The sequence below is a fragment of the Eumetopias jubatus genome, unplaced genomic scaffold (assembly GCF_037043125.1).
Source record: "Eumetopias jubatus isolate StellerSeaLion01/CBP00866 unplaced genomic scaffold, mEumJub1_p1.0 scaffold_8, whole genome shotgun sequence".
Lineage (NCBI taxonomy): Eukaryota > Metazoa > Chordata > Mammalia > Carnivora > Otariidae > Eumetopias > Eumetopias jubatus.
In genome coordinates, this window is record NW_028274814.1 from 119,957,522 (window position 1) to 119,985,290 (window position 27,769).

At 41.6% G+C, this 27,769-nt stretch overlaps 1 protein-coding gene across 16 annotated transcripts in view; it reads right to left on the bottom strand.

Moving 5' to 3' along the window:
- Positions 1–27,769, bottom strand: part of ANKS1B (ankyrin repeat and sterile alpha motif domain containing 1B) — a 1,102,644-nt gene that overhangs the window by 69,268 nt on the left and 1,005,607 nt on the right. For 8 of the 16 annotated variants that reach the window (XM_028121697.2, XM_028121696.1, XM_028121695.2 and 5 more), the window contains 2 exons: positions 14,175–14,282; positions 11,953–12,132 (listed from right to left, as the gene is read on the bottom strand). The exons of 3 other annotated variants lie outside the window; for them this stretch is intronic. In XM_028121697.2, the coding sequence (XP_027977498.1) occupies positions 11,953–12,132; positions 14,175–14,282 (288 nt within the window). The remainder of the gene's footprint in view (positions 1–11,952; positions 12,133–14,174; positions 14,283–27,769) is intronic. 5 more of the 16 variants (XM_028121705.2, XM_028121704.2, XM_028121703.2 and 2 more) reach the window with 1 other exon arrangement.

Here is a 27,769-nt window from a genome sequence, read left to right on the forward strand (position 1 = left end):
TTTTCACACTTCGGGGTGTTCGAAAATTGACAAGAAAGAATCCAACAAGAAACAGGAAAGGTTCAGGGTTGAACGCTAAAGGTATAATGAAATCCATTCCTTCTCTTGGATGACAGTGCTTCTAAAATAAAACAAAAACAAACGTGAAGAGTGAACAAAACAGCTTTAAAGGCAAAAGAAGAAAGGGCACCCTAACAAAGGAAGGCTGGGTCAGCAGCCAGCAGACTCAATGGCTCCTTGAGCAGAGACTAAAATGAGATCTATCAAAAGATGGGAGTCAAAGAGACCTGGTTCAGGCAAGGATTAATGCACCCAACACCTCTGCATCTTTTCTTCCAGCAGCGACAGCCTCTTCTTCCATGGGCACTCACGGAAATACTGCCTGGAAATCAGAAGATCAGAACCCTTGGTTTCTCCTGAGTTGCCCAGAGGCTGTGGGCCAGCCTAGGCTCACTGCCATCTCCCTGCCATGGATTCAGGAATGATCCTCCTCTCCTCTCCTGTGAGCTCTGCGATTCGCACACAGCCCTCAAACAACTGTATGGGATTCTTCTTTTCAACTACACTCAAATGTCTCAAGTTCAGGGTTTTTGTTTAAATTTTTATTTATTTATATGTTTGCCACTGACCCTTTTAAAAAAAAGTTTCAGACTGACTATTTCATTTGCAGGGAATGCTGGACTCAAGAAAATGCTGTTTCCTGTCATTTCTCCACCTCCCTGAAGAGCAGTCCTATCAAACCTTTGTGATCGTGACCTTCCCCTGGAAGTGAAGAGTCAAGCCAAGAGTTCTCTCTGTGTGACCCACTCACTGTTGATGGCATCAGCATTCATTACTCTAGCAAAAGTGGGAATAACTAAATACCACTATTGGTCCCATCCTAAGTCCACTGGCATGATACAGATACTGATGATAAATTCCTGTTGCTTGCCCAAATTTACAGGTTTCTCTCTTGCCCTTCCTCCTTCCCGCCCTCCTCCCTCCCAACTGATTCTGGTAATGACAGCACATAAAATAAGCCCTCAGCTACCAAAGTAGGAGAGAACATACAGGCTAGGTGATTTCTGTTATTCATCTGCAGAGATCATATATAACCTGCATTCCCTAATATGACAGTTGTAGCCCTAAATGACAATACACAATTATTTATGAGATCTCTTCAGAAAAAGGAAAGCAGAGAGAAAAAAGGAACACTGTGCAATTGAGATCATATTGTACAGCTCCCTAGTTTTCCTGCATCTCGCAGGGAATTTAAGTCAATTGGGATCATGCTATTTATTGCAATATGGGCTGTTTTACTTGTTCTACCTCAAACTTTGGATGCCACCATTACTGATACAGTTTTCAGAACAACTAAGAAGCAGAAATATTAATAACTCATTCAGAACAGCAGCGATCAGCTTTTTTATCACGAGTTGCTGTGAAGGAACCGGATTTTGCAGAGTAATACTGTTCTTTGCCTTTAACATCTTTTTATACATTACGTTCCTTTTTTGCAAACTGAGGCTGTCATTTTCTTTATTTAAACCCATTTATTAGCTAGACGCTCAACATTGCTTCCTGCCTCTGGTAAAAAAAGGGTATTGGACAAGGCCATTCATTCACCGATGTTGAGACCCCATTATTTCCCCATATTATGCGTGTGGAAAATATGGAAAAATGAGGTCTAGTTGAATGATGATCTTAAATGATGCCAACCCAAGAGGTCTCTGACAGTAGACTGCAGTTTCTTCCTCAGTTCTGTCTATTCAACACTGAAATCACCACATTGGAGAAATTACTTGAAATACATGCTTGTTTGAATAAGCATTTTAAATTAGCACATGACATAGTTGGGGAGGATCCCTGATACACTGAGTGTTGACCAAGCTTTAACAAGACATTGATAGACTAAGATTATTGGGTAAACAACTTGATAAAACTGTTTTCGCTGGAAAGCTGGAAAGGAATAATGTAAATGTAAAATCCTGTATTAAGGTTAAACACACACACACACACACACACACACACACACACACACCCCAAGGCTGAGGGCTGAGGAGGGAGGCATGGCTCATGGCCATTGGTAAAGGCTGGGACATTTTCACGAAGAAAAGCTCAGCAGGAGTTAACAAGATGTTACTGATGTTAAGCATGAACATCAACAAAGCAGATGTGCCCAGAGCTGGGGAACGAGGATGCCGTGGGGTCCACATCTCACTTCTCAGAATGATATTGGCAAGGAGATGCATATGATGAACAGAGTGAGGGGAACGCATCAAATTCTCTTTAGTCTTAAAGAACTATTCTCAGTAAAAGGGAGTAGATTTATTCTTCATATTTTCCAAACTAACTATGTAGTAGTTTTAGGAAGGCTTATATCAATTCAGCGTAAGGCAAAAGTTCTATCAGTTAGAATTTTCCAATGGTGATGGGACTGCTTCACAAAGTCGGGGTCACCTTCCCAGTGACAACGATAGGCAGAAACTTGTGGATGTCTATGAAGGATGTATTAGAAGCAGTGCTGCATTAATTCACAGGACTAGATACATTTTCCGGGCCCTTCCCATCCTAAGAGTCTCTGCTTTTCTTTAGCATAAGCACAGAAGAATCTTCTAGTCATTAACACAAGTTACTGCAAATTTTTTTGATGCTGCATTCAAACCTCATTGGAGACCCCTATAGAAAAGGGGTCACGCCATTTCATAATTGTTTCCACGAAGCAATTGTTTGTTACTCCTGATTTGTAAAGAATGAGAAAATGGATGTCAAGAGCAAAGGATTTTCTTGACAAAGTTTATCCATGCTACCTTGGAGGTTCAATCATCTACTAATCTTGCCTTTTCATAAAACATTAGATATTATTAATAGAATTTGTCACAGGACTCAAAACATTGCACTAGAGACTTTTGGGGTTCTAGAACTTATAGAATGTGTTATGTCTGCTGGGACCCCATTTGGATAGAGACAGTGCAGGTGTTTATCAACACAGTGGTTAAAGCACAGGGCGGGAAGCTTGACTGCTTGGGTCCAAATCCTGCCTCTACTTCTTACAATCTGTGTGGTCTTAAGTAAGCAATATAACTTCTCCATGCTTTGAGAGTTGTATTAATTATACATTATAAGTTGTATTAATCAGTGCTGCCTCTGACGATAATGGTGTTGAGCTAACTTACCAGACCTACTAGGCAGGGGATATGCTTCTGTTCCAGACAGTTTTTCTAGAAGATTTGAGACCATCCCAATTTGTGTCTAATCTGGGGTCCTAGAAACCTGTGGCTTTGTGGTGCCTATAACCTTGTGTAAAGTAATCTTCAGCAAGTATTTACAGAGTCCTTATTACAGGGAATTTTAAAATGATGAAGGAAGAGTCAGGCCTTGTTACTACACAGCCAACATACACTTCACTGTAAGAGAAAAAAGTTTTATTATTAAATATAAAATATAATGATAGATTCTAATGTACGCTAACTCATAAAGTATTTAAAAATATTTAAATAGGGGTATCATCCATTAAGTCCTTTCCAAAGAGCTCCAATGCTAACTGGGTTATAACACAGATAGGAACTTTTTGGAGTATTCGAACTCCTAAGAACTATTGCTTCCACATCAGTGGAGAGGTATTAGTTTGGGCTCAGGAGCTGGAAAACAGAAATAGTTTTGTAAAACACAGTTAAATATTATGAGCTTTACTTTGCAGTGCATTTATTCCCAGTTGTTAATTGAAAAAGCATACTGCAGAAGTTTTCTCAAAATAAGGATACTTTCTAATAAAACAACCCAAACATATAGCTTTAGAGTTTGTAAAATACTTTGATAACTTACTCCTTTACTTGTGCCTCACAAAAAATAATGCGTGTCTGCGCGCACGCGCGCGCGCGCGCGCGCGCGCACGCACGCACACACACACAGAGCTTCCTTTATAATTAGCTCTGCACAGATAAGTGATCCAAAACAGGCTGATCTGAACATAATGGGACTCAATCCTGGGACTTTTTTGGGGGAACTCCTGGAAAGATAAGCCATCTTTCTTGTAGTTTCAAGTTGAATAGAAATTGGATTTGAAACTCCCTCATAGAGAGAAAGCCTGTTTGGGAGAAGAGCCAACCCAGAGGGGAGCAGAGTTGAAACATGAAGAGCCAAAGAACAAGACATCATAGGAGCACCCGGACCCAGGTCTATCTGGACTTCACAGTGAAATGATTCAAACACATGCCCTTTTTAACTTAAGACACCCTGAGGTGGATTTTTGTTACTTGCATGTATCTAGAAGAGTCCCTACTGGTATATTACTTCAGTCATCTACAAATGGAATTAACTGAGAAATGACTGCATAATCAGCCCTATTTCCTTTAGACATTAAAAAAACCTTGTCTTCATTTTTTTTTTTTTTTTACATTGGAAAAAGAAAAGGAAGAGGGAGAGGAGAATGAGAGAATTCTCCTACCCTTGAAAATTTATCAAGGTCAGATTATAACAGCCAAAACTCTGACCTGCAGACCCAAGAACTGGACTGGATATAATGAGAAACATTCCAAAGATTTAACAAGTGGAAAAATAACCCGGTGTGCCTCTTTGTGAATAAGCTGTTCACTGTCAGCAAGCCTAAGGCACCACTAAATATCAGGAGGTCAATTCTACCGAAATAGGGTTTTTATATATTGTCAGATTTCTTATTCAGTTGAAAATAGGATGTTTTATACTGATTTTTAAAAAAAATCCATGGTCTGTTTTTAATGGGAAACATTCACTTTGGTTAAGTACCAGGACACTGAAGGAAGGTGGAGACATCAAGCTTCTCTAGCAAAATGAATGGAGGTGTTTAGGTCTGACTGGCATCTGTCAGAACAAACTCCTGGTCGTCTAATTTGCCTCGCCGATGGACTTGACAGAGAATGAAATAATCCAGACTTGTAAGATGAGTCTCAAAATCTAAAAACAAATCCCTCTGAGTGATTCTCCCACTTCTTCCCATGATTTTTTTAAACCTGATGTACAGGACAGACAGTGACACTTCAGTGTTTCCCAAAAGACACTAATCACATTGGAATTTCCCACCCCAAAGTTGTCACAGGGAGAGAGCAGTGTATATTTTGAGAAGAAGCAATAACTGTCCACATCAATAAACAACGTGTATACACATCAGGTTTAAATTCCAATTATGAAAGCAACGTTTTCCACTTCTGCTTGGTGTGATGCCTTTGGGAATCGATGGCTGGTGGTCCAGAGTTCTTGGCTTGACACAGGGCACAGATATCGTCAACATCCCAAGTTATCTCTGAAGCTGGAATGTCAGCTTGTCAACCCGACAAGCTGTCAAATCGCAAGTTCCTGATGGAAGAGCTTTCTGAGTTTATTCTTAACCTTCTTTTTTTGATTATATATTATTGTCTGTGCTTAAGTATTAGGAGTTGCTCTTTAGACGTTCATGGAAGAAAATTTTGAAGTCATGGACAAGGCTGAGCTTTTCTGAGTAGTGGTTAGATGATAAAAATCTAAACTAAAAACCAGCCATTAACTTAGGAGCATTTAAAAAAAAATCTGATGTTAACACAGTAGTAAGAAAACTTGTTAGTTTGGGGGGGAATCTCTTTGTAAAATGCTGTTCCCTGGGGCGCCTGAGTGGCTCAGTTGGTTAAGCAGCTGCCTTCGGCTCAGGTCATGATCCTGGAGTCCCGGGATCGAGTCCCGCATCGGGCTCCCTGCTCAGCAGTGAGTTGGCTTCTCCCTCCGACCCTCCCCCCCTCATGCTCTCTATCTCATTCTCTCTCTCAAATAAATAAAATCTTTAAAAAAAAAATAAAATGCTGTTTCTTGAGCATAGTCGTGCTATTTTCTTTCTTTTTCTTTTTTTTTAGTCGTGCTATTTTCTGAAGGCTGATTCTGTAAATTCCCATAATGCCAGGGCAGTGGGTAGAATTTCTAGAAACAACAGACTTCCCCAGGGAAAGTAAGAAAAAATAAATTACCATCCTCCCTCTTTCCCAAAGACGGCTAAGCATTTGCCTCATGGCTTGGGATAGCCACGCCTCTCAAGCTAATTTTGCGGACTATGTATTTCAAGCAAGTTCTAAATTTCATTTAAGGAAAAATAATCCCTCTTTCTCACTTAATGTTTTACCTCACCATGTTAAAATACTAATAACATGCCATTAGTATATTCTTTGCTACATATTTTTAAAAAAAAGTTTTTATTTAAATTCCAGTTAGTTAACATTTTAGTTTCGGGTGCGCAATATAGTGATTTGACACTTCCATCCATACCTGGTGCTCCTCGCAAGGGGAGGGGGTGAGGTGACGGGTTAAACAGGGGATGGGGACTAAGGAGTGCCACATACTTTTGTAGCCTGAATTTGTAGAGAACTATTCCATCTGCCCTCTGCCTCTCCTGGCTTTGTGATCACCGCACAGACCCCCTTCTCCATCATGAGAGATGCTTCTTGGCAGCCTTCACATTTATGCAACTAAAATAATAAAGAGCAAAATTCCAATTCCATTGTCCATATATATTCTAAGCATGGATAATGCTGGAACAAAAAGATGGTCTCTTAGAATGCTAAACCATCTGAGTGAGCACTTACCTTTCTAATATCTTTAGCACTGACTGGCCCTGTGATGAACCAGGGACCTTCGAATTAGGGACTGACAGGTGATATACCTGAATTGAGAGTCATATCATCTACGTATTAATAACACAGTGACTTACAGTTTAGAATATGCTTTCACATAAATTATCTGATACACACAAGTCCCAGAGGCAGGCTTTATTCACATTTTAAAGAAAGCTGAAGGGGCGCCTGGGTTGCTCAGCCATTAAGTGTCTGCCTTTGGCTCAGGTCATGGTCCCAGGGTCCTGGGATGGAGCCCCACATCATCGGGCTCCCTGCTCTGCAGGAAGCCTGCTTCTCCCTCTCCCTCTCCCTCTCCCCCTGCTTGTGTTCCCTCTCTCGCTGTGTCTCTCTATCAAATAAATAAATAAAATCTTTAAAAAAAAAAGAAAGAAAGAAAGCTGAAGTTCAGAGAGACCACATGACTTGGTATGGTCGCACAGCCAGAAAGAAAGCAAATGAGAACACCGACTGAAGAAGCCGCTAAGGAAACAGTGTCTCACTGTTTGCAGAAAACACACCCAAGGACGTCTCTGTATGCGCTGTAAGCCCCATACCTCCGTGCAAAGCTTTCACAAACATGGATGAAGGCAGCGCTCTGCCAAGATGTGCAGAGACAGAGAGGGGTCTCCACTAAAAGGCTCAACAAATAACCATTATACTTTTGTATTAAAGGGTTTTATGGTGATACATAAAAAAGTGGATTCAATAAGTTTCCACTAAGCCGCTAGTGATTCTATCCTCATTCTGCTTGCTGTGCCTACATTAAGTATAATCTATTCTAGCATAGGGGAAATTTGTATTCGTTGAACTGTTATCAACATGTTTTATATTATGTAAAAATATTTATATCATTTAAGACAGCTACCACAGGGTATCAGGAGCCACAGAGGAACCAGGATATGGTCAGGGAGGCAGAGCGTGAGTCCCAGCTCTGCCGCACGCCAGCCGTGAGGCAAACCTCTCACCCACCTGGGCTTGCTTGAGCACAGGATATGCCATTGTGAGGATTAGATAAGATAAAGCACGTGGACTCCCAGGCACGGATTTGGCCACGGCAGGGCTTCTATCTGGCCCTGTTTCCATTTCTCTTCTTTTAACGATATCAAAAGAACGGACACTTGTAGAACTCATATAATATGTAAAATGCTTTCAAATAAAGAAGTAACTGATCGCTTGTACTTATTAATACTGCTTGGATCAAGAAGCATTAGACTTCCAACTAAATCAACTTTCTACTGATTGAGGAGCAATTCACCCAAAGCCTTTGCAGTGCCTTACATAATCCCCCAGGCAAGTTCTGATTTGATTTCTTTCTGGCTGTGTGACCCCGAGCACGCAGGTCATGTGGTTTCGCAGTCTCCTTGTCTTCAAAATGCGGATAATGTCTATTTCTCAGGTTTGTGTGCATCAGATAAGGTAACGGCCCCCCCAATACTGACATTTTTATTTAGATGAGAGCCTTCCAAACACAAGGACTTCTACATGATGGATTTTCATCATTAATATCAAGCTAAAATTTGTGCAAAGATATGTATTTCTCTTACTACTTAGGAGCCCTTTTTATTTTGTGAAAATAGAAGCATCATTATATTTTTCCATAAGTATTTTTTGTAAATGAAGGCCTTCTATAAGAGGTGGTAAGTTTCATATTGGGAAACTCTTTTCTTTTCTTTGTAACTTTGGGGAATGTGGTCTCTAGACTTTATTAGCTCCATTACTTTCCTTTATTATTCATTCTAAGAGTATTCTTTTTTTTAGTATTTAATTTATTTATTCATGAGAAGCAAAGACAGAGAGCGCATCGCAGAGGCTTAGGGAGAAGCAGGCTCCCCACTGAGCAAGGAGCCCGATGTGGGACTTGATCCCAGGGCCCTGGGATCATGACCTCAGCTGAAGGCAGACACTTAACCGACTGAGCCACACAGGCACCCAAGAGTATTCTGACTTCTAAATATTACTCAAGAAAATTTCCAAAGATTGTGAGTCAGCCCTAAATACTGGAAATATCTGTCCCCCTTCTGATCTATTTTCCATATGTTCACTTGCTTTATCATCTCTACAGAACTCGGACTGAGAAGCTCATCTGCTGCGTGCAACATGCACATGAGTAGTTGTGTGGGATAGTTCGTTTGTACTAAAATGAGATAAGAGATGTGAAAGCACTTTGAAAATTTAAAAGCTCTAAGTTGTTATTACACAAATGTGAGTGCAACATTCATTTATTAGAGGTATGCCAATGTGGGAGCATTGCAGAGCTTCTGAGCTAATGAGTCCAATTTAGAACTGTAGAAAAGCAATGTTTTCAGCATGACGGAAACCCATTGTTTAGATGTGATTATATCATTTCGTTCTGTGAGTTAAAAAATGTTCTCGGTACTGCACTCAATTCTGTCTCTCACATATTTATTTAAGACGATTTGATGCCAGAATATTGTTTATATCAGAATAAAGGCAAGCAACAGCCACAATAGTTAAAATCTTTTGCATTCCAAGACAGGTATTTTTCATATTCGTTCAAGTTGAACACAAGTAATTAAACATCACCCTAGTGTTACTTTTGAAAATCATTTGCCAATGAACAAATTTAATTTTGGAGGGGACATTGAATTCATCTCAATTTAACATTAAGTATTGGTTTTCCAAGTGAAGCAAAGCACTTTCAAACATCTACTGAGCAGACCTCAAGACGGCAACACTCCTCTGAATTGCTACCACCACCAAGAACTTAAGGTTTCTGGCCTATGACTAGAATTCCAGATCACTCTGCTACCTGAAGTAGAGGGGTTTCTGAGAACAGGGATCTGGCCTGGTGATTTTCTATTAATTGCATTTTCCTTTCCTTTAAGTAAGAAAACCTGAAAATGGACTTCTATCCTTTGGGGGGAAACAGATGGGCTAGGAAAGCCTTACCCAAGCTACATAAGCCTCCTGGGAGAAAGTCTCTGGGAAGGAACCTCAGGGACCGAGCTCCTGGTTGGAAGGAGGTATAACTAGCTGCTTGCCTACTGAAATTTTGATTTCTAGTTCAAGTCTTTAGGAAGACTCAATTTTATTGGCTAAGCACAACCTCAGGGAAGAATGTGGGTCTAGAGTGGATATGACAGGTTGTTAAAAAAGCAAATGGATTTAAAAAACCATTATAGCAAATAACCAGAAAAGGAAGGATAAGAAAAAGCATCAGTTGAGTGACTGAGTGGTAGAAAAGCACTTAAATAAAACCGTTCAACAACAAAATCACTGAGTATTTGGTATTTTGACAGGTTAAAGTTTTGAAACTATTTTTAAAAGGTACAAATTCATTTCTCCACGATTTTTGGCATTTCTAGACTAGGAAACATTCTCAAGAGAAACAAATAAAAAACTGCAATTAACACAACCGAAAGAGTTGTGATCCCAGAATCCTTTTTTCTTATTGATCAGATTCCTTTAGTGCCATCTCCTATTTTCTCTGCAGCCAAAGTGCTGTATTGAGCGGCAGGATTTCAGAAAGGTCTGATATGCTCCTGGCTGCCGACGGTGGCCTATGTCCACACCAGTCATTCGATCACTGCAAGCATACACGTGAGGAAAAGAAGCACGTCCACACAGACCCTCCGTGGCTCACCGCGTCCATCCACCCACTTATATCAGCCCCTTTCTGCTTCTGGACCTTTCTCACCTGGCCAGATACAAGTTCATTCAACTTTCTCGAGGGTGAGACCATTCCTCAAAGGGATGCCTTCTGACTGGAGTGACAGGAAAAACATCTGGGCTATTCAATACCAGCCCTAGCTTATGAATCTCATGAAGAAGAGAAGGTAAGGGAGCAATCTTGCTAGGTTACCCCTGAGTGTTCACACGCAGAGGAGGAATTCATTTCCTCTTTGAAAAAACTGTACTATGTGCAGAAATTTCATAGATTATATGAGGATCTCAGACAGGTGATTCTGTTTTTGAAGTTGGCAGAGTCACTAGTAGCTAATGGTCTTTAGCGAAGGATCCTCCTTTACCCAGGGAAGGGAAAGGTTCAGAAAAGACCCAGTTTGTACTCATACATAAAGACGGCATGGCTCAAAGTTAAAACAAACCATGTCTCTGAAATGCTGTCATTAGAGAAATTTAACCAGATATGTGATCCATAAATACTAACAAGTAGCAGGAAATATCTCAACAGCTTGGGGAAAAAGCTTTCAGACTCTTTAAAAGAACATCAGTGAAAACAGAAATAAGGATTAAAAGCTAATACTTAACAAGAGAGAAAGGGAAAATTATTCATTTCTTGTATCTCGTACATTTTCATCTCTCTTCAATAAAAGATTGTCCATAATCCTAACATTGCCATTCCCTGCACAAAGAACCCGGAGAACAATACAATACTGAGAGAGCTGAAAGGAGTTGCAGTATACCAGACCCTCTCTCTCCAGGGCATTTGCAGGCAGAATATCCATGGTTTCCAGAACATTCTCTTCACATTTTTCTTTCACGAGTGGCAGCACAGAATGTTTACCAAAGGCTTTTCAACACAGAATCTCACCAAACAGTTGAGAAAAATATTTAACAAGCAAAGCAAAGCGATTACAGTTGAATTTTCACCTCAAGATTCTCATCTTAGGTGTGGGAGGCAGAGAGAAGCCTCTTAACACACCAGTCTGAACCTAAGAGGAGGATGAAAGAGTTGATTCTGCCAGTCGTTGTCAACAAATCCATATCTTGACTTCTCAGAGAAACTCTAGAGCTAGCTGTCCCTCTGAATGCATGTTAAGAAGAGCTCTGCTGTTTGGTTATGGCTGACTCAAGTTTCTGAGCAGCAATCTGAAGGCAGGCTAGACAAGGACATCTCTACCAAAACCATGGAAAGGTCCAAACAGGAAAGGTTTCTTTTTTCAGTTCTTTGTGTCAGGCAGCATCATCACCTTCAACTCCTCAAGGTGATAATACGAGACGACGCAATTCTGTACAAGTATGTTAACTCAGGAGGAAATTAACAACATCACGAGGCACTAATATTTCCCTCTGACTTCTGCTCTGTCACCTAACCGATTTACATTTTATAACCCAGACTTTTATTATTCATTTTCATTTTGATTCGATTCGTATGTGGTATGACTCCCTTTGGCCCAAAGACTTTCTGGGTGCAACGAGATCAGACAATTTCTCCCATAAGAATGGATAACAAGGATCTGTGTATACATTCCATTCCCGGGAAGGTCTGTTTTGGTCTGGTCCAAGTTGAGTAGGGAATGAAAGCGAGAGCGTAAAATGGTAAAATCCCAGTTGGGTGGACAACAGGCGTCCGCTCACTGTAAGCTAGTGTTCAATATCAGAATGCATTACTTGATATGGGGGAAAGGCAAAAACATCACAGAGGCTTTTAACACCTTACCTGGGCCATCTGCCTCTCCAGTTTTGATCGGGGAATATCATCAAAGTAGTTTTCATTTCTTCTCCTCCTTGCATCGCCCTGCATGATAATGTGAGGAACGTCTAGGGAGCCACCAGTGGTGTAAGTGCTTTGGCTAAGTGATGGAGACAACTGAGGAGGAGTGTGATTACCACTGGGATCCTGAATGGAAATACATCATGAAATAAATACCATGTTCTTGCGGCTAACCTTTGCTTTCACAATTGTGAAATACCGACAAGACAAATTGCGGGGGTGGGGGAGTCATTTCTGAATCAACTGCCAAGGAATGGATGACGTTCTGCCACTTTATTAACGGCATGATCTAGGCAACACTTTTCCCCCTAAGTATTTCAGGTCAAAAGCTTCAAGGATACTCAATCAGGCTCTGTTTTCTTGCACCCAGTGCTACGGAGGAGTTCAGGAGAGAGACAGACATATGTCGGGCACCCCTGATATTACCGCATGTGTGGACAAGGGAGGGAAGTATGTTTTCATGTGGACAGAGTGTCCTCACTGTGGTAGACACACGAACAGAGAGCCCCGAGGGGACCTAATGGGTCTTGATTCTCCATCAAAAGGTGGTGTGGCAATGGGGCAGGGGAGAGGACACAGCATGGAGACACAGCATGTCACACGCGGACTGCAGAGCAATGCATATAATGACAGAGGATGCGTGTCAACGGCAAAGATGACTCAAGCTGAGGGAAACTGGTCGGAAGGAAGACAAGGGGCGGCAGAAGGCTGGGCTCCAGTGTCTGCAAGTCAGAGGAGGGTTGGATTGTGCTGGGTCTCCAGGCCACTTCTCCCCCAGATGTTCTGGGCTTCCTTTGACAGATTAAGATCCTGCACTCTTTCTGGGGAAACCTCTGTCTTTGATCTGTTTGTTGTTCTCCTAAATCTCTTCCAGGGAAACAGAGGGAGAGGTTCAGGAGGGGAAGGAAAGAGAGCAGCATAAGTAGGAGGAGTTGCTCATTTAAAGAGGCATTTTAGGATGTTGGCACTGACGGCACCTACATCTTTCCCTCCTTTCGTGTAGCGAAATGAAGGTGAGACAATAATCCCTTTCTAGCCTTATTTCCCTCATAACTTATTTGAGGCTCCCCTTACTGGGAAGAAAAATAGGTCCTATTTCTACTTTCACTGCTCCCAAAGCCCCCAACTAGTCTCCAAATGTCCCAGTGTGTCCCAATTCGCCCAATATGTTCCTCCTGATTCCCTCCTCCAGCCACATCGCCTGCATTCCCTGACATCCTTGTGCATCTTCTTCTCCTTTAAAAACGGAATCAGACTCAAAATCTTAACAGCTCCTCTCCTGCCTGGCCCTCCGCTGTGCTGGCGGTAGCAGGTAGGCTGTTTGCTGGAGCTCACTGACGAGGCTTTCTACGGCATTTCATGGCTGGGACTTCTGCCTAAGTGCCAGGCCCCTGTGCACTGTTTGCTATCGCCACCTTTGCTGACACGTGCAGAAAAAGGATCAGAAGCAAGTGTAGGACTAACTGAAGAGAACAGAGTTGGAACTCTCCAGTTTGTGTAAAGTTCCAATAGGCCTCACAAACACCCGCGCCTCCTGGCGGCCCCTTCCCTCGGCTAGCTCTCGTTTTCTAGTTCTCTCTCCTCTGCCCTTCCTGCCTTCCTTTTCCTTCCACTTTAGTTTTCGCTCCCTTCCTTGGTTTCTCTCTCTAGTTTTTCTGCCCCATAATTCTGAAACGTAGCTGAAATCATTTCTTAAAGTTCTCTAGATTCTTTATTCTTAATTTTTGAAGTGGCTAAAGCTGACAAGCTGGCACTGCCTGAAAACCAGGAGACCCTAAGGTTAACTTTAAATTGATCCTTCCTTAATTGTGCTCCTCGATTGATTTCTTTTCTGTGGGTTTGAGGAGTTTGACAGAAAACTCATTTCCTCTCACTTTGGTGCAGATGGGAGTGTGGGAAGGGAGGAGGGGGAGCAGCTCTTTAAAGGTGGTGGTTTGTCAGATGTACATCTAAAAATCTCAAAAATAGATATTTAACCGATTGAGAAAAAACAAATCTCATCTTACAAAATACAATCAAAAGTGAGATTGTTTTTTATACAAATAAGGTAAGCTACATGGAAAACAGCCTCAACTTCCCGATCCGTTGCTTCGGTCATTTTATTTCATTGCACAAGATAATTTTTGAGGATAAGAGTGGAGAACGAAACGAACAAGCTGGGCACTTACCCTGAGGGTGATGGACCGAGGGGGTTTCTGGGGTGGATCGTCGTGCAGCCTGTCTCCCAGAGATGCCAAAATACGTTTCCTGTGGCCAATCAAATTGATTTTTAAAACCTGAAACGACATATATTTGGGTTAAATATTTCGTTTGAGAAAAAATATTTTACACGTCTTAAAAGAGGAAAGAGTGAAGGGCTGTGCGCTGTTACCTCTGCCCCCTGAGAGATGCGGTGTGAAGTCAGAGTGGGCCCTCAAGTCTGGAAAGATGGGAACAGCATGGGCAGAGGCCAGGGTGGCAATGGCCTGGGGGCAGGAAACGAGAGCAGAGACACCGCTCCTTTCGCTTGGGCTGCCCTGGGGTCCAGTTCTCCACTCAGCAACCACAGCGCTTTCTAAAGGGTAAGTCAAGTCTTTTCCCTTACCAGTGGAAAACTCTCCAATAGCTTTCTATGGCTCTTATTTTTTTAAAAGATTTTATTTATTTAAGGGGGAGAGAGAGCTCACAGAGGGAGAGGGAGAAGCAGACTTCCCGCTGAGTAGGGAGCCTGATGCAGGAGACTCGATCCCAGGACCCCAGGATCATGACCTGAGCCGAAGGCAGACGCTTAACCGACTGAGCCAGCCAGGCGCCCCTCTATTGCTCTTAAAATAAAATCTGAGTCCTGACCTGGCTCCAAGGCCCAACAGGGCTGGTTGCCCTCTGCCTCCCTCAGGGTCCCTCTATTCAGGATGCTCACACTGGTTTTCTCGGCTCCTTGAACATTCCGTACTCATTCTTACCTTGGGACCTCTATCCCTTTTGTCCATCTACCTGGAACGCTCATCTCAAGATTTTCAGATGACACCTTGTCATCTCTCCGGAGCTCAAGAGTTGTCTCCTCAAAAAAGCCTTCTCCCTCCTCTCACTAAAAGAACCATGTCCTCAACCCCTGTCCCACCCCACCCTATGATCCTCTTTTTATCATTCTCTGAAATGACTTTGTTTACAGGTTCAGAGTGTGTGTGTGTGTGTGTGTGTGTGTGTGTGTGTGTGTGTGTGTGTGTGTGTACCCCATCTCCCCTAGGTAAACTTCCTGCAAGCAGGGCCCTGGTCTATCTTTATCAGTATGATTTCCCAAATGCCTGAAGCAATGCTTGAAATAATAGTGGCTCAATGAATATGACACAATGCATGTTAATGTCGATGAAAGTTGCAGAGTAGGGTGAGAATAAAGCACTGCCCAGCTGGGGGAAGACTCAGAGGTGCCCCAGAATCAAGCACTGCCCACCTGGGGGAAGACACAGAGGCGCCCCAGAATCAAGCACTGCCCACCTGGGGGAAGACTCAGAGGCGCCCCAGAATCAAGCACTGCCCACCTGGGGGAAGACTCAAAGTGCCCCCAGAGTCTGATGGTGCTGCAAAGGGCACACTGTGGAAGAGATGACAAAGGGAACCAAGACTTGCAGACAGCCTCAGTCCCCATCCCCTCCTGGAGCTTTACAAATGCTACCCCTTTCACCATCCCACATCCTTCTCAGGAAGGGGTTCTTCTTGCTTTCCAGAAGAGAAGACTAAAGTTCAGAGTGGTTAAGTAGCCTATCTAAGGGCCAGTACACGGTGGCTTTGGGATTTGAATCAGGTTTGCCGGATTCCAAAACTTGTTTTATTCCAAGGTAAACTGCAAAGTGTGGGCACATCTCCAAATATTACTGACTTTTTAAAACAGCGTATTATAAATCCATTCATAAATGCATTTATCTCTTCTCTGCCAATCTGTAGTTTTAGGACAGAACTGGGACTACTTGGGTTACTAGTTCCTAAAGTGTACTACCCCTAGTGTAAGCGATCTAAAAAAAAAAATCTCTCTTCTCGAGTTTTAAAGGGGAGAGGTAAGCATTTTTTTGGCATTCATCCCATGCTACCTTGAATTTTTATTTGCCTATTTGTCAGTTAGCCTATTGGCCTTTCTGCCTAAATTGATTAAGATCTTAAACCAGCAGTATGCTCTGTTCCTTTCATATCTACTCTCTGACCCATGTCTACCGATGATGGAGATGGCAACTGTTAATCAGGGTGAGTGCCCACATGTACCGTATCCCTATGATTTTCTGAACCTTCATCCTGATCTTTGCAGTTGGCCTCCATAAAACAGCTCCTCTTCCCCACAGATCATCTGACTCCATCTCTGTACCTTCTCCTGCCCTGTCATAGCTGCTTAAGTCTTGTGGAACAAAATACTCACAACATTCCAGGTATAAGCGAACCATGGCTTCACATTTGAGCCAGATACTATTTTCTGCTTTTAATGGCCCCTTTTAAATATCCCTTTCTAAGCACTCCTGATTTCCGGCTGGCCTTTTAGCTGCAGTAGGCATAACTAGGGACAAAAATATACACTGACTTCGTTATAGCTGAAGTTCAAAGCCCTTTAATCTTGGAAGGATGGTTTGTATTACTTCTCCCTAAATTCCTTGCCCTACTGTTGTCCATGAAGAAGCCCATCTTCCGTCCAGAATTTGGCCTACTTGTGTAACCCTGTGTTGTCTTTCTGCATTTATATTAGCTGGCTTGGTATTTCACTACCTGGAGTTTAGTGGTTTTCACAAATCTGGAATTTCACCATATACTCCTCAGATGATTTATAAATATGCTAAAATAAGTGTGGTTGCAGTGCCGATGACTGGCAGTGCCGATGACACTGTTTAGACAATCCAGAGAGATGCCCTGATATTTTTGCATTCTTTTTTTTTTAAACCTCAAGATCAAAGAATTTCTCCATTTCAGAAAAACGCAACATTAACCTTTTCAAATGTGTTTGCAAGTCTAAAAAACACTACATTTTTCAGAGCCAAGATGTCCATCGACAGATGAATGGATAAAGAAGATATGGTGTGTGTGTGTGTGTGTGTGTGTGTGTACACACACACACACACACACACAAATGGAGTATTATGCAGCCATCAAAAGGAATGAGATCTTGCCATTTGCAACGACGTGGATAGAACTGGAGGGTGTTATGCTGAGTGAAATAAGTCAATCAGAGAAAGACATGTATCATACGACCTCACTGATATGAGGAATTCTTAATCTCAGGAAACAAACTGAGGGCTGCTGGAGTGGGGTTGGGGTGGGAGGGATGGGGTGGCTGGGTGATACCTTGGGGAGGGTATGTGCTATGGTGAGTGCTGTGAATTGTGCAAAACTGTTGAATCACAGATCTGTACCTCTGAAACAAATAATACATTATATGTTAAAAAAAAAAAGAAGAAGATAGCAGGAAGGGAAGAATGAAGGGGGAAAATCAGAGGGGGAGACGAACCATGGAGACGATGGACTCTGAAAAACAAACTGAAGGTTCTAGAGGGGAGGGGGGTGGGGGGATGGGTTAGCTTGGTGATGGGTATTGAAGAGGGCACGCTCTGCGTGGAGCACTGGGTGTTGTGCACAAACAATGAATCATGGAACACTACATCAAAAACTAATGATGTGATGTATGGTGATTAATGTAATAATGAAAAATTTAAAGAAAAAAATAAAAAACACTACATTTCCTCATTCCCTTTTATTTGTATTCTCAATTACTTTGCCAAAAGGCTTCTACAAATATAAATTCCTCCCATAAAATCCCCACTATCTTACTCCCAGTAGCTAATTGGCCCTGATGCTCACGCTGCTACCTTGGGCCCCTGGGTCCTGCTAAGAAATGTTTTTATACTAATAAGGACATTCAAAATTATTCTGACAAATAACTGACACAAAATAACAACTGTGGTAAGACGGAGCTGGAGTAATCCCTGCTGCTGCTTCTGCAATAATTACTCTCCAACAACTCCAATTGGGGCATGTGACCTGACCCTTCCGATCTCAGTTTTTGCACCTATAAAGTGAGGAAGTTAATGCTGTTGGGAATCCCAGCGTTGTTGGGAAGATGAAGAGTGAAACTGTGAGAATAACCAGCACAGGGTCTGGCACAGAGGAGATGCAACCTGCACGGTGGGTTGGACTCTAAGGATGCACGGAAATCCTGACCCACAAAGACAGGGACTTGGTGATTTTCAGAAAGTTAATTGTGTCACCCAAGTCTCTGGTGTTTTGCAGGCAGAGATTTGGCTAACCTTGGAAAAACTCCCACTGAAGTGACATGTAGTGGTAGGAATGGGTCTGGTTTCTAGCTATTAGTTTAATACTAGGGCCTAATCTAAAAGAATGTATGCTATTCTCCCATGCATACTATTTAATCCCCAGTAGGAGGTAAACTGAGGCACTCCTCTACACTGGAGCTCCACTGCTCCCTCTTTCACAGAACTACCTGGACGAGGGTATGAAAACAAAAAGAAAAATTATTACATTTCCTTACTACCTACAGCCCACTAAGTCCTCGGAACAGGCAGGGACTGAGGGACTGAGGGACTCTAGGGACTCAGCTGCCTCGATGTTAATACTTTGCTAAAGGGCAAAAGGCAATCTTAGCCCACCCCCAGGATCCTATAAGTCTAACATATTCCTTTGGAGACTTCCTTTATCTCTAACCCCCAGATACGTGTTGGCAATCATCGTCCAAGCATATGACCCACCGATAGACATCCGAAGGGTCTCATGACTGAGGGTTTACTAAACAACAATAAATGACCTTTCCCAACAATAGCTAGCCCCCTCAGGATCCTGGAAACCTCATTTCCAAAATACCTGGGAGGCTTACACCATCCCTAACCCCCTCCCAACTTGAAAGTATCTAAGGGGCCCGCTCCTCATGACCCTAGGACAGCTTCTCCTGCCCATGGGCCCTGTCCCCATGCTCTGTGCTTTAATAAAACCACCTTTTTGCACCAAAGACGTCTCATGAATTCTTTCTTGGCCTTCGGCTCCAGACCTCACCTACATTCAAAACTACATCAGGTAAACAGACAGATACACAGAATGAACAAATTAACACAGTGATGATTCATGTAAAAAACATGAGTAACTCCTTATTTATTAGAAATGATCCCATATTACTGAAGATAGCGATGATTACCATTTACTGAACATTTACTATGTTCTAGTTGTGCTAGAAACTGTACCAAGTGCATTACATATGTGCACATATTTCATTTACTCCTTCCAGTAAAATTATCATTCTTAGTCTAGAGATGCATCCTGAGACAGAAGCACTGAGGTCACACAGCTAATGGTAGGATGGCCGGGATGTGCCCCTGATTCTTAACCTGCTCTTTACCACGCACCACGCTCTTCTTGCTATCAGCCTCTACACCATTTGGCCTTAGCTACACTATTGGTCACGTGTTATAAGCCTTCTTAAAATGGTGCTTTTTTTTATTTTGAATTATCATGTTGAAAGCATTTATATTGGGTTTTGATTATCTGAAACCATTAAAATAATATAGCTTCAGTTCTGGACTAGGCTCATAGAAATGTTAAAGCTCCAGGCCAAAAGAGCTCAGGTGGGTACCTTACAGAATTCCTTGTGAAATGCAGATACAGACAAAGGACAGGAAGTCTTCATCGGCTCAAGATTCGATCCAAGTTGGCTAATATTAGAGTGCTAGGGAGGGTGACATTTGACTACAAATCTCCCAAGTTGACAATAAGAGATCTGATTGGCAAGACAATAACAGAGAGACTGTTCCAAAGATAGTCATTATGGAAAAGTCAAGTCCCAAGGCAATTGGGTTTGCCTTGCATGATAACTTAATATCCGATCATCATTGTAAGCAGACAGGGTAGTAATGGAATCCTATCACCCCAGGCACCATAACTGATGACCAATCAGTTTGCCAACATTTGGTTTTCAAAAAGCCAGAGCAATGATTACTGTGGTAGAGAAGATTTCTGTATGGTTTTCATTACTGCTCGGGTGTAAGTGAATTGCTTGTCAAAGGAACCCAATGGGGACAATGGGGTAAAGTACTGGTAATATAGTGGGGATTTAGTTATTCTAAGGTATTAAGCCAATTCAGTTCAATTCAAAAACCAATACTGAGTTTCTGCCACGGATTATTTGGCAATACACAGAGGAAACTCCGGGAAACCGACATGAATAACTACACAATCAAACCATTAACTAAGAAAAAATTATCATACACACGAGCATAAGAATGTGGTTCCAGATGCTGAATTCTAACAGATAAGGAATAAAAGTGACTGCATGTTTTCTTAATGGTTTTTATTACAACTATCATGAGAAATGTGGGCCAAAGGCAAGGAGTATTGTTGAACCAACACGGGCCTGCCTCACATTGGCATCCATTCATCAGAGTAGTAGCTGCCTCTAGGAGCTTTCTCTGGTATCATCAATTACACAGGACATCTTCAGAAACCCCGTCACAAATCCTGGCAATAGAATAACTGTGCGCAGTGACAACGCTGTAATGTTATGTCTTTTATGTTTCTGGGTCTAGCTGTAGGAATTCTGCTAGACAACAGCATGACTTTACCCTCACACTGAATAGGCTCACATCAGAATCTATGTCATAGCGCCTGTGAAAGTCAGCATACTGACACTTCTCTTTTCTTTTTAAATTTAATACAATATAAATTAGATGTGAATTTAACGTGATGTAAATGAAACATGTTTTTTCTTTCTCTGCTTTTAAAAATTAAACAATGCTTCGATTATAATTAAAATACTGCTTTCCCACTGTAAAGACAGAAAATACAGAAAAAAAACAAATAAGGGAACAAGTTCTCCATAGGCTATGAACATATAGATATAATTCCTTTTCATTTTGTCCCCGTGATTATATTTTATAGCCATGACGTAAGTACCATTTTCACCTTCATTTTCTCACTCAATATTAACGCTAAAAAACTTTCCTACATATCCAACTCTCAGTAGACATTTTAAGTAACTCCATATTACCAGGTTATTGCTTTAGAGAAGCATGGCATAATTTATTAACCATTCTCCTTATTGTTGGAAATTTAGAACGTGCTTCTTTTCTGGATAGCAAACATTCCACGTACTAAAAAAAAAAAATCTATCATCCTACCATTTCCATTTTCATTGCCATGTTTGCATAGACACAATATAAAAAACACCGAAGAAAACAACGACAATGCGCATGAGTCACGAAGAAAAGTCATGTAGCGACAGCCTGTCTCCATGTTCCGCACGAAATCTCAATCCATTTATTGCCGGCTGGACCAAGTCCTCCAGGGAAAATCACAAATCCACATAATGTTCCTCGGTGTCACATTTTGCATGTGTTATAGTTTGGAGTTCAGATTTCGCTGACGGACATGAACTAACACATGTAGCTGCATGCTCTGGGGATTACACATGCAGCAACGCGGAGCCCACGAGCGACTCGTCTTAGCACCGCCAGAGGACTGCCTCCTTTTTATTTCTAGTTTTTTATTTAGAGGGGGATTTTTTTTATTGAAATGGTATTTAGGGCGAAACAGCTTTATCCTACATTTGGAACCCTCCTTCCCTTTTAACAGGGTAGATAATTCCCCTTTTCCTTTTCTAGATGTTTTCCACCTAAGCAAGACCAGAGCGCACATCTGGCTTCAGAGTGGCCTCTCCTAACAAAACTGAAGTGTTGAGAGGAATTCTGGTGTTCGTCAATGCCCGGAATGGAAGTTTAGGCGGAAGTTTACCTGCTTTGTTCTCAACTGCAGAACTAAAATTGCAATTAAATGTGAAAGGTTCCCACCCCCCCCCCACCTTCCCCGGTAAAAATTTCTAAACACTTTCCACCTGAAAGCATCGAGGCAAAAGTGCCTGTGTGTCATCCAATTTCAACTCCCACAATACCAGAAATCCTCGTTTGAACTTGCCTTTGATTTTTGACTGTGACATTTTCTCACCTATTTCTTGGGCTGTAATAATCCATGTCTGCTTTAATATGGTGGATAGAAGGAGCTCCGAAGCAGAACATCATGACATTTTGTTCTTCCCCTGATTCTTCTTCCAGCTAGGTGATCTTTTAACATCTTTGAGTTGATATTAAAGTTGAGTGAGATTAAAGGGACAATAATAATCTTACACAACAAGCATTTACTGGATGTCTTTCACATATAACGACCATGTCACACAATTTGTGAGTCACAAAGAAGAAAAAATATTCAGTCCTCTAGGGCTCTCAATCTGGTAGATGGAAAAAATATTTTAAAAATGGGTGTGTATATCTTCCTGTCTGTTATCTGTATGTGTATGCATCCATGTATCCATCCATCCTTCCATCCCTTCCTTCATCCATCTACCTACATATCTATCATCCATCCATCTATCTAAATATGTGTCTACACAGCATGCCAAGACTAAAAGGGATTTTTGTGGATTGAATGGGAATGACTAGGAAGTTTCAGAAATCATAAACCACTGGCCCAAGGCATGAGTTCTCCTTTAAGTATAACAGAAACTTAAAACTTTTTTTTACCCTATTCTTGAATAAACCTATCAGCAGAATTTTTAGTATTATCTTTGTAATTTAAGTGTGTTATTATAGATATGTCTTGGTAGATTTTAGATCAAGAACAATGCCTTTCACTTCCCCAGCCCTCTCTCTTGTTAATTTAAAATTTCTTTAACTTCAGCCACATCTCCTCCAGGTCCCCAGCTGTGCCATGTACATTTCTTTGGCTTAAATATAACACTTCCGCATATTCTATGAATACGGTTATGAATGTCATGCTTTCCTTTTCATTAGAATCTTGCAAGGATGAAGTCAAGATCCACCTGAAGCTTTCCTTGCTCCCCTTGGATTACTGCAACCTCTCTCTCTGATTTGCTCTAGTATTTGCGGGCTGCTGACACTGGGTATACCCCGGCTTGTGCTGCTAGCCCTTTTTACATGTCTGTGTCTTACCAGTTCAAAGTCAGATACGGCATCACTGCCTCCTAGAGTCCCTCAGAGCACCTAGCACACAAGTACCTCTTAGAGGGGTGTCCCTAAAATCTCAAATCTGATCCCTTTTGCCATAGACAAGGAAGTAGGGAAGCCATCTCTGAAAGACAAAGAGGAAAAGAAGAGAATATCCATATCCTATTACTTTTTCCTTTCTACTCTCATTTTCCATTCTTTCTGAGCTTTAGCACCTCATTCCTTTACAAGGTCTTGCCACGAGTGATGGAAATCTGACTTACTTCCTATCAACTGGAACTCCTTTGCTTTACCTCTAACACTTCACTAAAAAAAAAAAAAAAGATCCCTCTGACGAGATTTTCCAGATTTTTTTGTCCTTCTGCTAATACTTTTCATAGCAACTGCTACTAAATAATCAGCACATAGCAGTTTGTATAATAGATGTCATCAAATTATGACTATGCCAACCTATGGGGAGGAAAAGAGGTTCCAAGTTATAGAGCCCCAGAGAGCGCAGAGGACAGAGAGAATGAAGGGGGTGGGGGTGGGGGGGAAACGTATGTTTTCCTGAATACAGTCTGTCTCAATAAACAGGAAATGCTAATTATGAGGAAATGAGATAATCTTTGCATGGAAAGAGAGACCTTAATGGTATAATTGCCTCTGAGCATTTAAGGGTTCTGAAGGTAGAAAGCCTTCTTTTGTAATCAATGAGAATCTTAGGTTTATTTGTAAAGCTCTCTGAATTACCTCTTGATGAAGGTACTAATTTTCTGATTATATTTTCACATAAACATTGCTCCAGAAGATTAAAAAAACCAACCACCAACCAACCAATCAGTTCCTAACTAATTTCCCTGTAAGTTACTTTTAAGTGCAGCTTGCTGCAAATTAGGTTTTCATAGGAGAAATTTGGTTTGCATTGCTCAATAACCCAATCATTGGGAGTACTGAGGGAAAAATTCGTTGCAAAAGAAAATGGGAAATATGTGCTATATCCCACATCTGAAGTTATTCTTGGAGATGTGATCATGAGCTAAAAGCATTTGAAAACTGCAAAGAGATCTGCAGTATTATTAATACATATAAATGCTCTGTATCTTAAGAAGTAGAGAGGCCACAGTCTGGCTTATATTTTGCTAAATAGGTGGGAAATTTATGGCTATTGAGGGTATTTTTCAACTGATTTTCGTTCCATTTTTGAGATCACAAAACTTATCATCTATTATATTGTATGACCCATGGTCTCAGTATTGTAATGATATTATGTTTAACAAAATTCATTATTAACAGATGCCTGCATACTATACATTAAACTAAATATGAAAAATACATGACTATACATATTTGTAAAAAGCAGCTTTGACAAATTGCATCTCAAGAGACAATCCTAGGTAAGTGAAGGTTATTCATTTTTTGGATTATAAATGGTCTTCTTTTCTGCTCTTTTGCTGCCTCCTTCAAACTGCTGTGTAGTTACTTTAATGACATAACACCCTCCATCAGTGGGTAGAATAGTGAAAGATGCAATGAATTCAAGCCAGTCAATTCTGTTTCTTGTCAGTAGTTCTGATAAAAGAATTTGGTGTGGGAGGAGGTAAAAAAAATCTACTTAAAACTAGCTAAAATGAAGATTTAAAAAGTGCATCCATGGATTTTACTTAGCCTGGCTTGCTACTACTGTACTTTAGAATTAGGTGTTCACCTTATTTCAGCCCATGTGTGGAGGAAAAAAGAATGTTAGGGGTTTAAAAAAGTATTTCTAGGGAAAGCAGATGTTGTGGGTCCCGAGGACAGGCTCAAGATGAGAAAGCAGGATGATACTAAGGGACAGATTTTTAATAATCCCTTACTTCCATTGTTATCCTCACCTCCATCTGCTCCTCATCTCCTAGAGAATCCCATAGCAATAAAACTGGGAATCACTGTATACCCACTAGAATGGCTAAAATGAAAAAAACAAAAACAAAAACAATAACCGACAACACCAAGTGATGGTGAGGATGGTGGAGAAACTGGAACCCCCATCTTGCTAGCAGAGATGTAAAGTGGCACATCTACTATTTGGAGAACTGCCAGTATCTCACATTATGATCCAGTTTCTCACCACAGGACCCAGTAAGTCCACTGTAGCAACCCAAGCGAAAGGAAAACACATGTACACACAAAGATTTGTAAATGAATTTTTAAACAGCATTATTCATCATAGTTAAAAACTGGAAACAATCCAAATGTCCCATCAACTGGCAAACAAGTAAGTAAAATCTGTACATTCATGAGATGGAATACTACTCAATAACATAAAGGAAAAGATGAAAGATAATGCCACAGCATGGGTGAACCTCAAAGACAGTATGCTAGGTGGAAGAGGCCATACATGTTGTATGACTCCATTTATATAATGTTTCTAGAGAAAGCAGATCAGTGGTTGCCTAGGATAGGAATGGGAGTGGGGATGACTGCAGTGGCCATGAAGGAAACTTCTAGGGTGATGAAGATATGCTAAAACTGGATTGCACTGATGGTTGGACAATTGTACAAATTTACTAAATCTCACTGAACTGTGTACTTAAAATGGGTGACTTTTATGATCTGTAATTATATTGCAGTAAAGCTGTTAAAAAAATGAAAAATGTGGGACGCCTGGATGGCTCGGTTGGTTAAGTGTTGGTTAAATCCCAGGGTCCTGGGATCAAGCCCTGAGTCGGGCTCCCTGCTCAGTGCGGAGCCTGCTTCTCCCTCTCCCTCTGTTGCTCCCCCTTGCCCGTGCTCACTCTCTCTCTCAAATAAATAAAAAAATTTAAAAAATCTTAAAAATAACCTGAAAAACACTGGGAGAAGGCACTCAGTATTCAGTAGGCGTAGTATATAAATCAGGCCATTCCTGAAGGCTGAATTCAGATTGTGTCAGACAGAAACCACTGTCCTCCTGGAAGGTACCAGTAACCAGCTAAAGGGTGGGCAACCAATAAACTGCAGGGTGTCCAGTGTATTTCAAAGGAAATGTGACCAAGAGGGCAGCTTTGCTCTGGGTGCTCATGCTGTTTACCTCTAGGCTACTGGGAGAGTAGGATACTCTTTGTTACAGGTGTATAGTGCACTAGGACTTACGACTTACCATATGTATCTTTTAACTGTCTTAATTCTCCTAGTCAGACAGGGTAAGAATTTTGGGGGTAAGAATGCTTATGCTTTCTAAATCGTTCCCGCAATAGTTTGTGCATGTCTGAAGAGAAGGTAGTGATCACTAGGAGCCCCAACAGATTCTGTAGGGCTAACAGGTGGTGATAATGAGATTCCCTCAAGCACTCGGAACAGGGCTGCATTCTAAGCACTAAATTAATCACACCCACAACGTGAATGGAGACAGAGTGGCCTTCTGGCCTGGGAAGAGCCAATGGAATAGACTGGCAATCTGACTATCGTTTAATCTTTGATACTGACACCCGGCTAAACAAAGAAGGTGTGTGTCAGAGTAGGGTGGGCATGGAAGCAAGCCTGGAGGGCAGATCCAAACAGTGAAACAATGGATAAAAGATACCCAGAAAGCCCAGCCTTGGCAGCACTGTTCGGAGAGGGGGCTTGAATCTGGAGACAGAAGCTCCTTGATTACAGAAGAGGTATTCTCTGCCACTGGGTGGAGGCTGTTCCATCAGGCCTGGTAAAGAGCTCCCTTTCCTCCAATACCACGGGCACTGGGAAGGACAATCATGTCATCAGGTTTCTCGATGCCCGATACCAGGAAAGGAAGTGTTGAAGGTGGGTGGTGGGGAGCCTCCGACCATAATGAGAGACTTCTTCCCACCGTAGGTGAATAGATCAGAAACCTTGTCCATACGTTGTTCTCTCGTCAATTAAATCACCACCACCGAGGCACAAGGATCTGCTCAAAAGGGCACAGCAATTAAGAGCGGAGCTTGGTGTCAGAGTGACACGGGTGTGAGCTTTGAGTCCGGCACTTACTATCTATGAGCTTTGATTCCGGCACTCACTCTCTACAACTTTGGGTCAACTATTGAACTTCTTCAGCTTCACCTAACTCATCAAAATAATGTTAAAAGTAGTAGTTACCTCTTAATATAGGAATTAAATGAGATACGTGGAAAGCATTTAGCACAGTGCCTGGCATAAAATGAATCTCAATAAATGATAACTTTGGTGTTTGATTAAGTCCGGTTTCTGAAGCAGAAGGGCCGAGCCCTCTCCCGGGACTTGGTCCGTTCATCCGTGCAATACCACAGCCAGAAGCACTCAGCAACTGGCCGGGTGTCTTTCCTCTGGGAATAACCCCTGTGCCATCAGCCACTCTTCTTTCCAAACTTCAGTGGTCTCATTAAAAACAAGGTTTTGTCACGCTATATTAATTTCCCCTTTTTGACAGGGTTATTAGGATGACGTTGACAGACCAGGAGAATGCCACAGATCCAGTGGCTTTGGTTTCGATAAAGCACTTGATGAAGTCTTTCATTATCTATAAGACAGTGGGCTCTATGAGAGAAAAATTAACTGGATTCACAGCTGGTTGTACATCTATACCCAAGAGACATGATGAATGACTCTGTCACAGTCTGTGGGGGGACCACTGATTGAATGCTGCAGGTCTCTGCCCCTAGATTCTGCTCTATTCAGTATTTTTATTAATGGCATCAAAGTAGACATAAGAGGAACGTTTATCAGATTTCTCAATGCCATAAAGCTTTGAAGGATATTTAATACGGTAATAGGCCAATGCAAAATTCAAAATTCCCTCAATAGGCTGAAAGGCCACGCTGACACCAAAAAGATGCAATTCGACAGGGACAAATGTAATG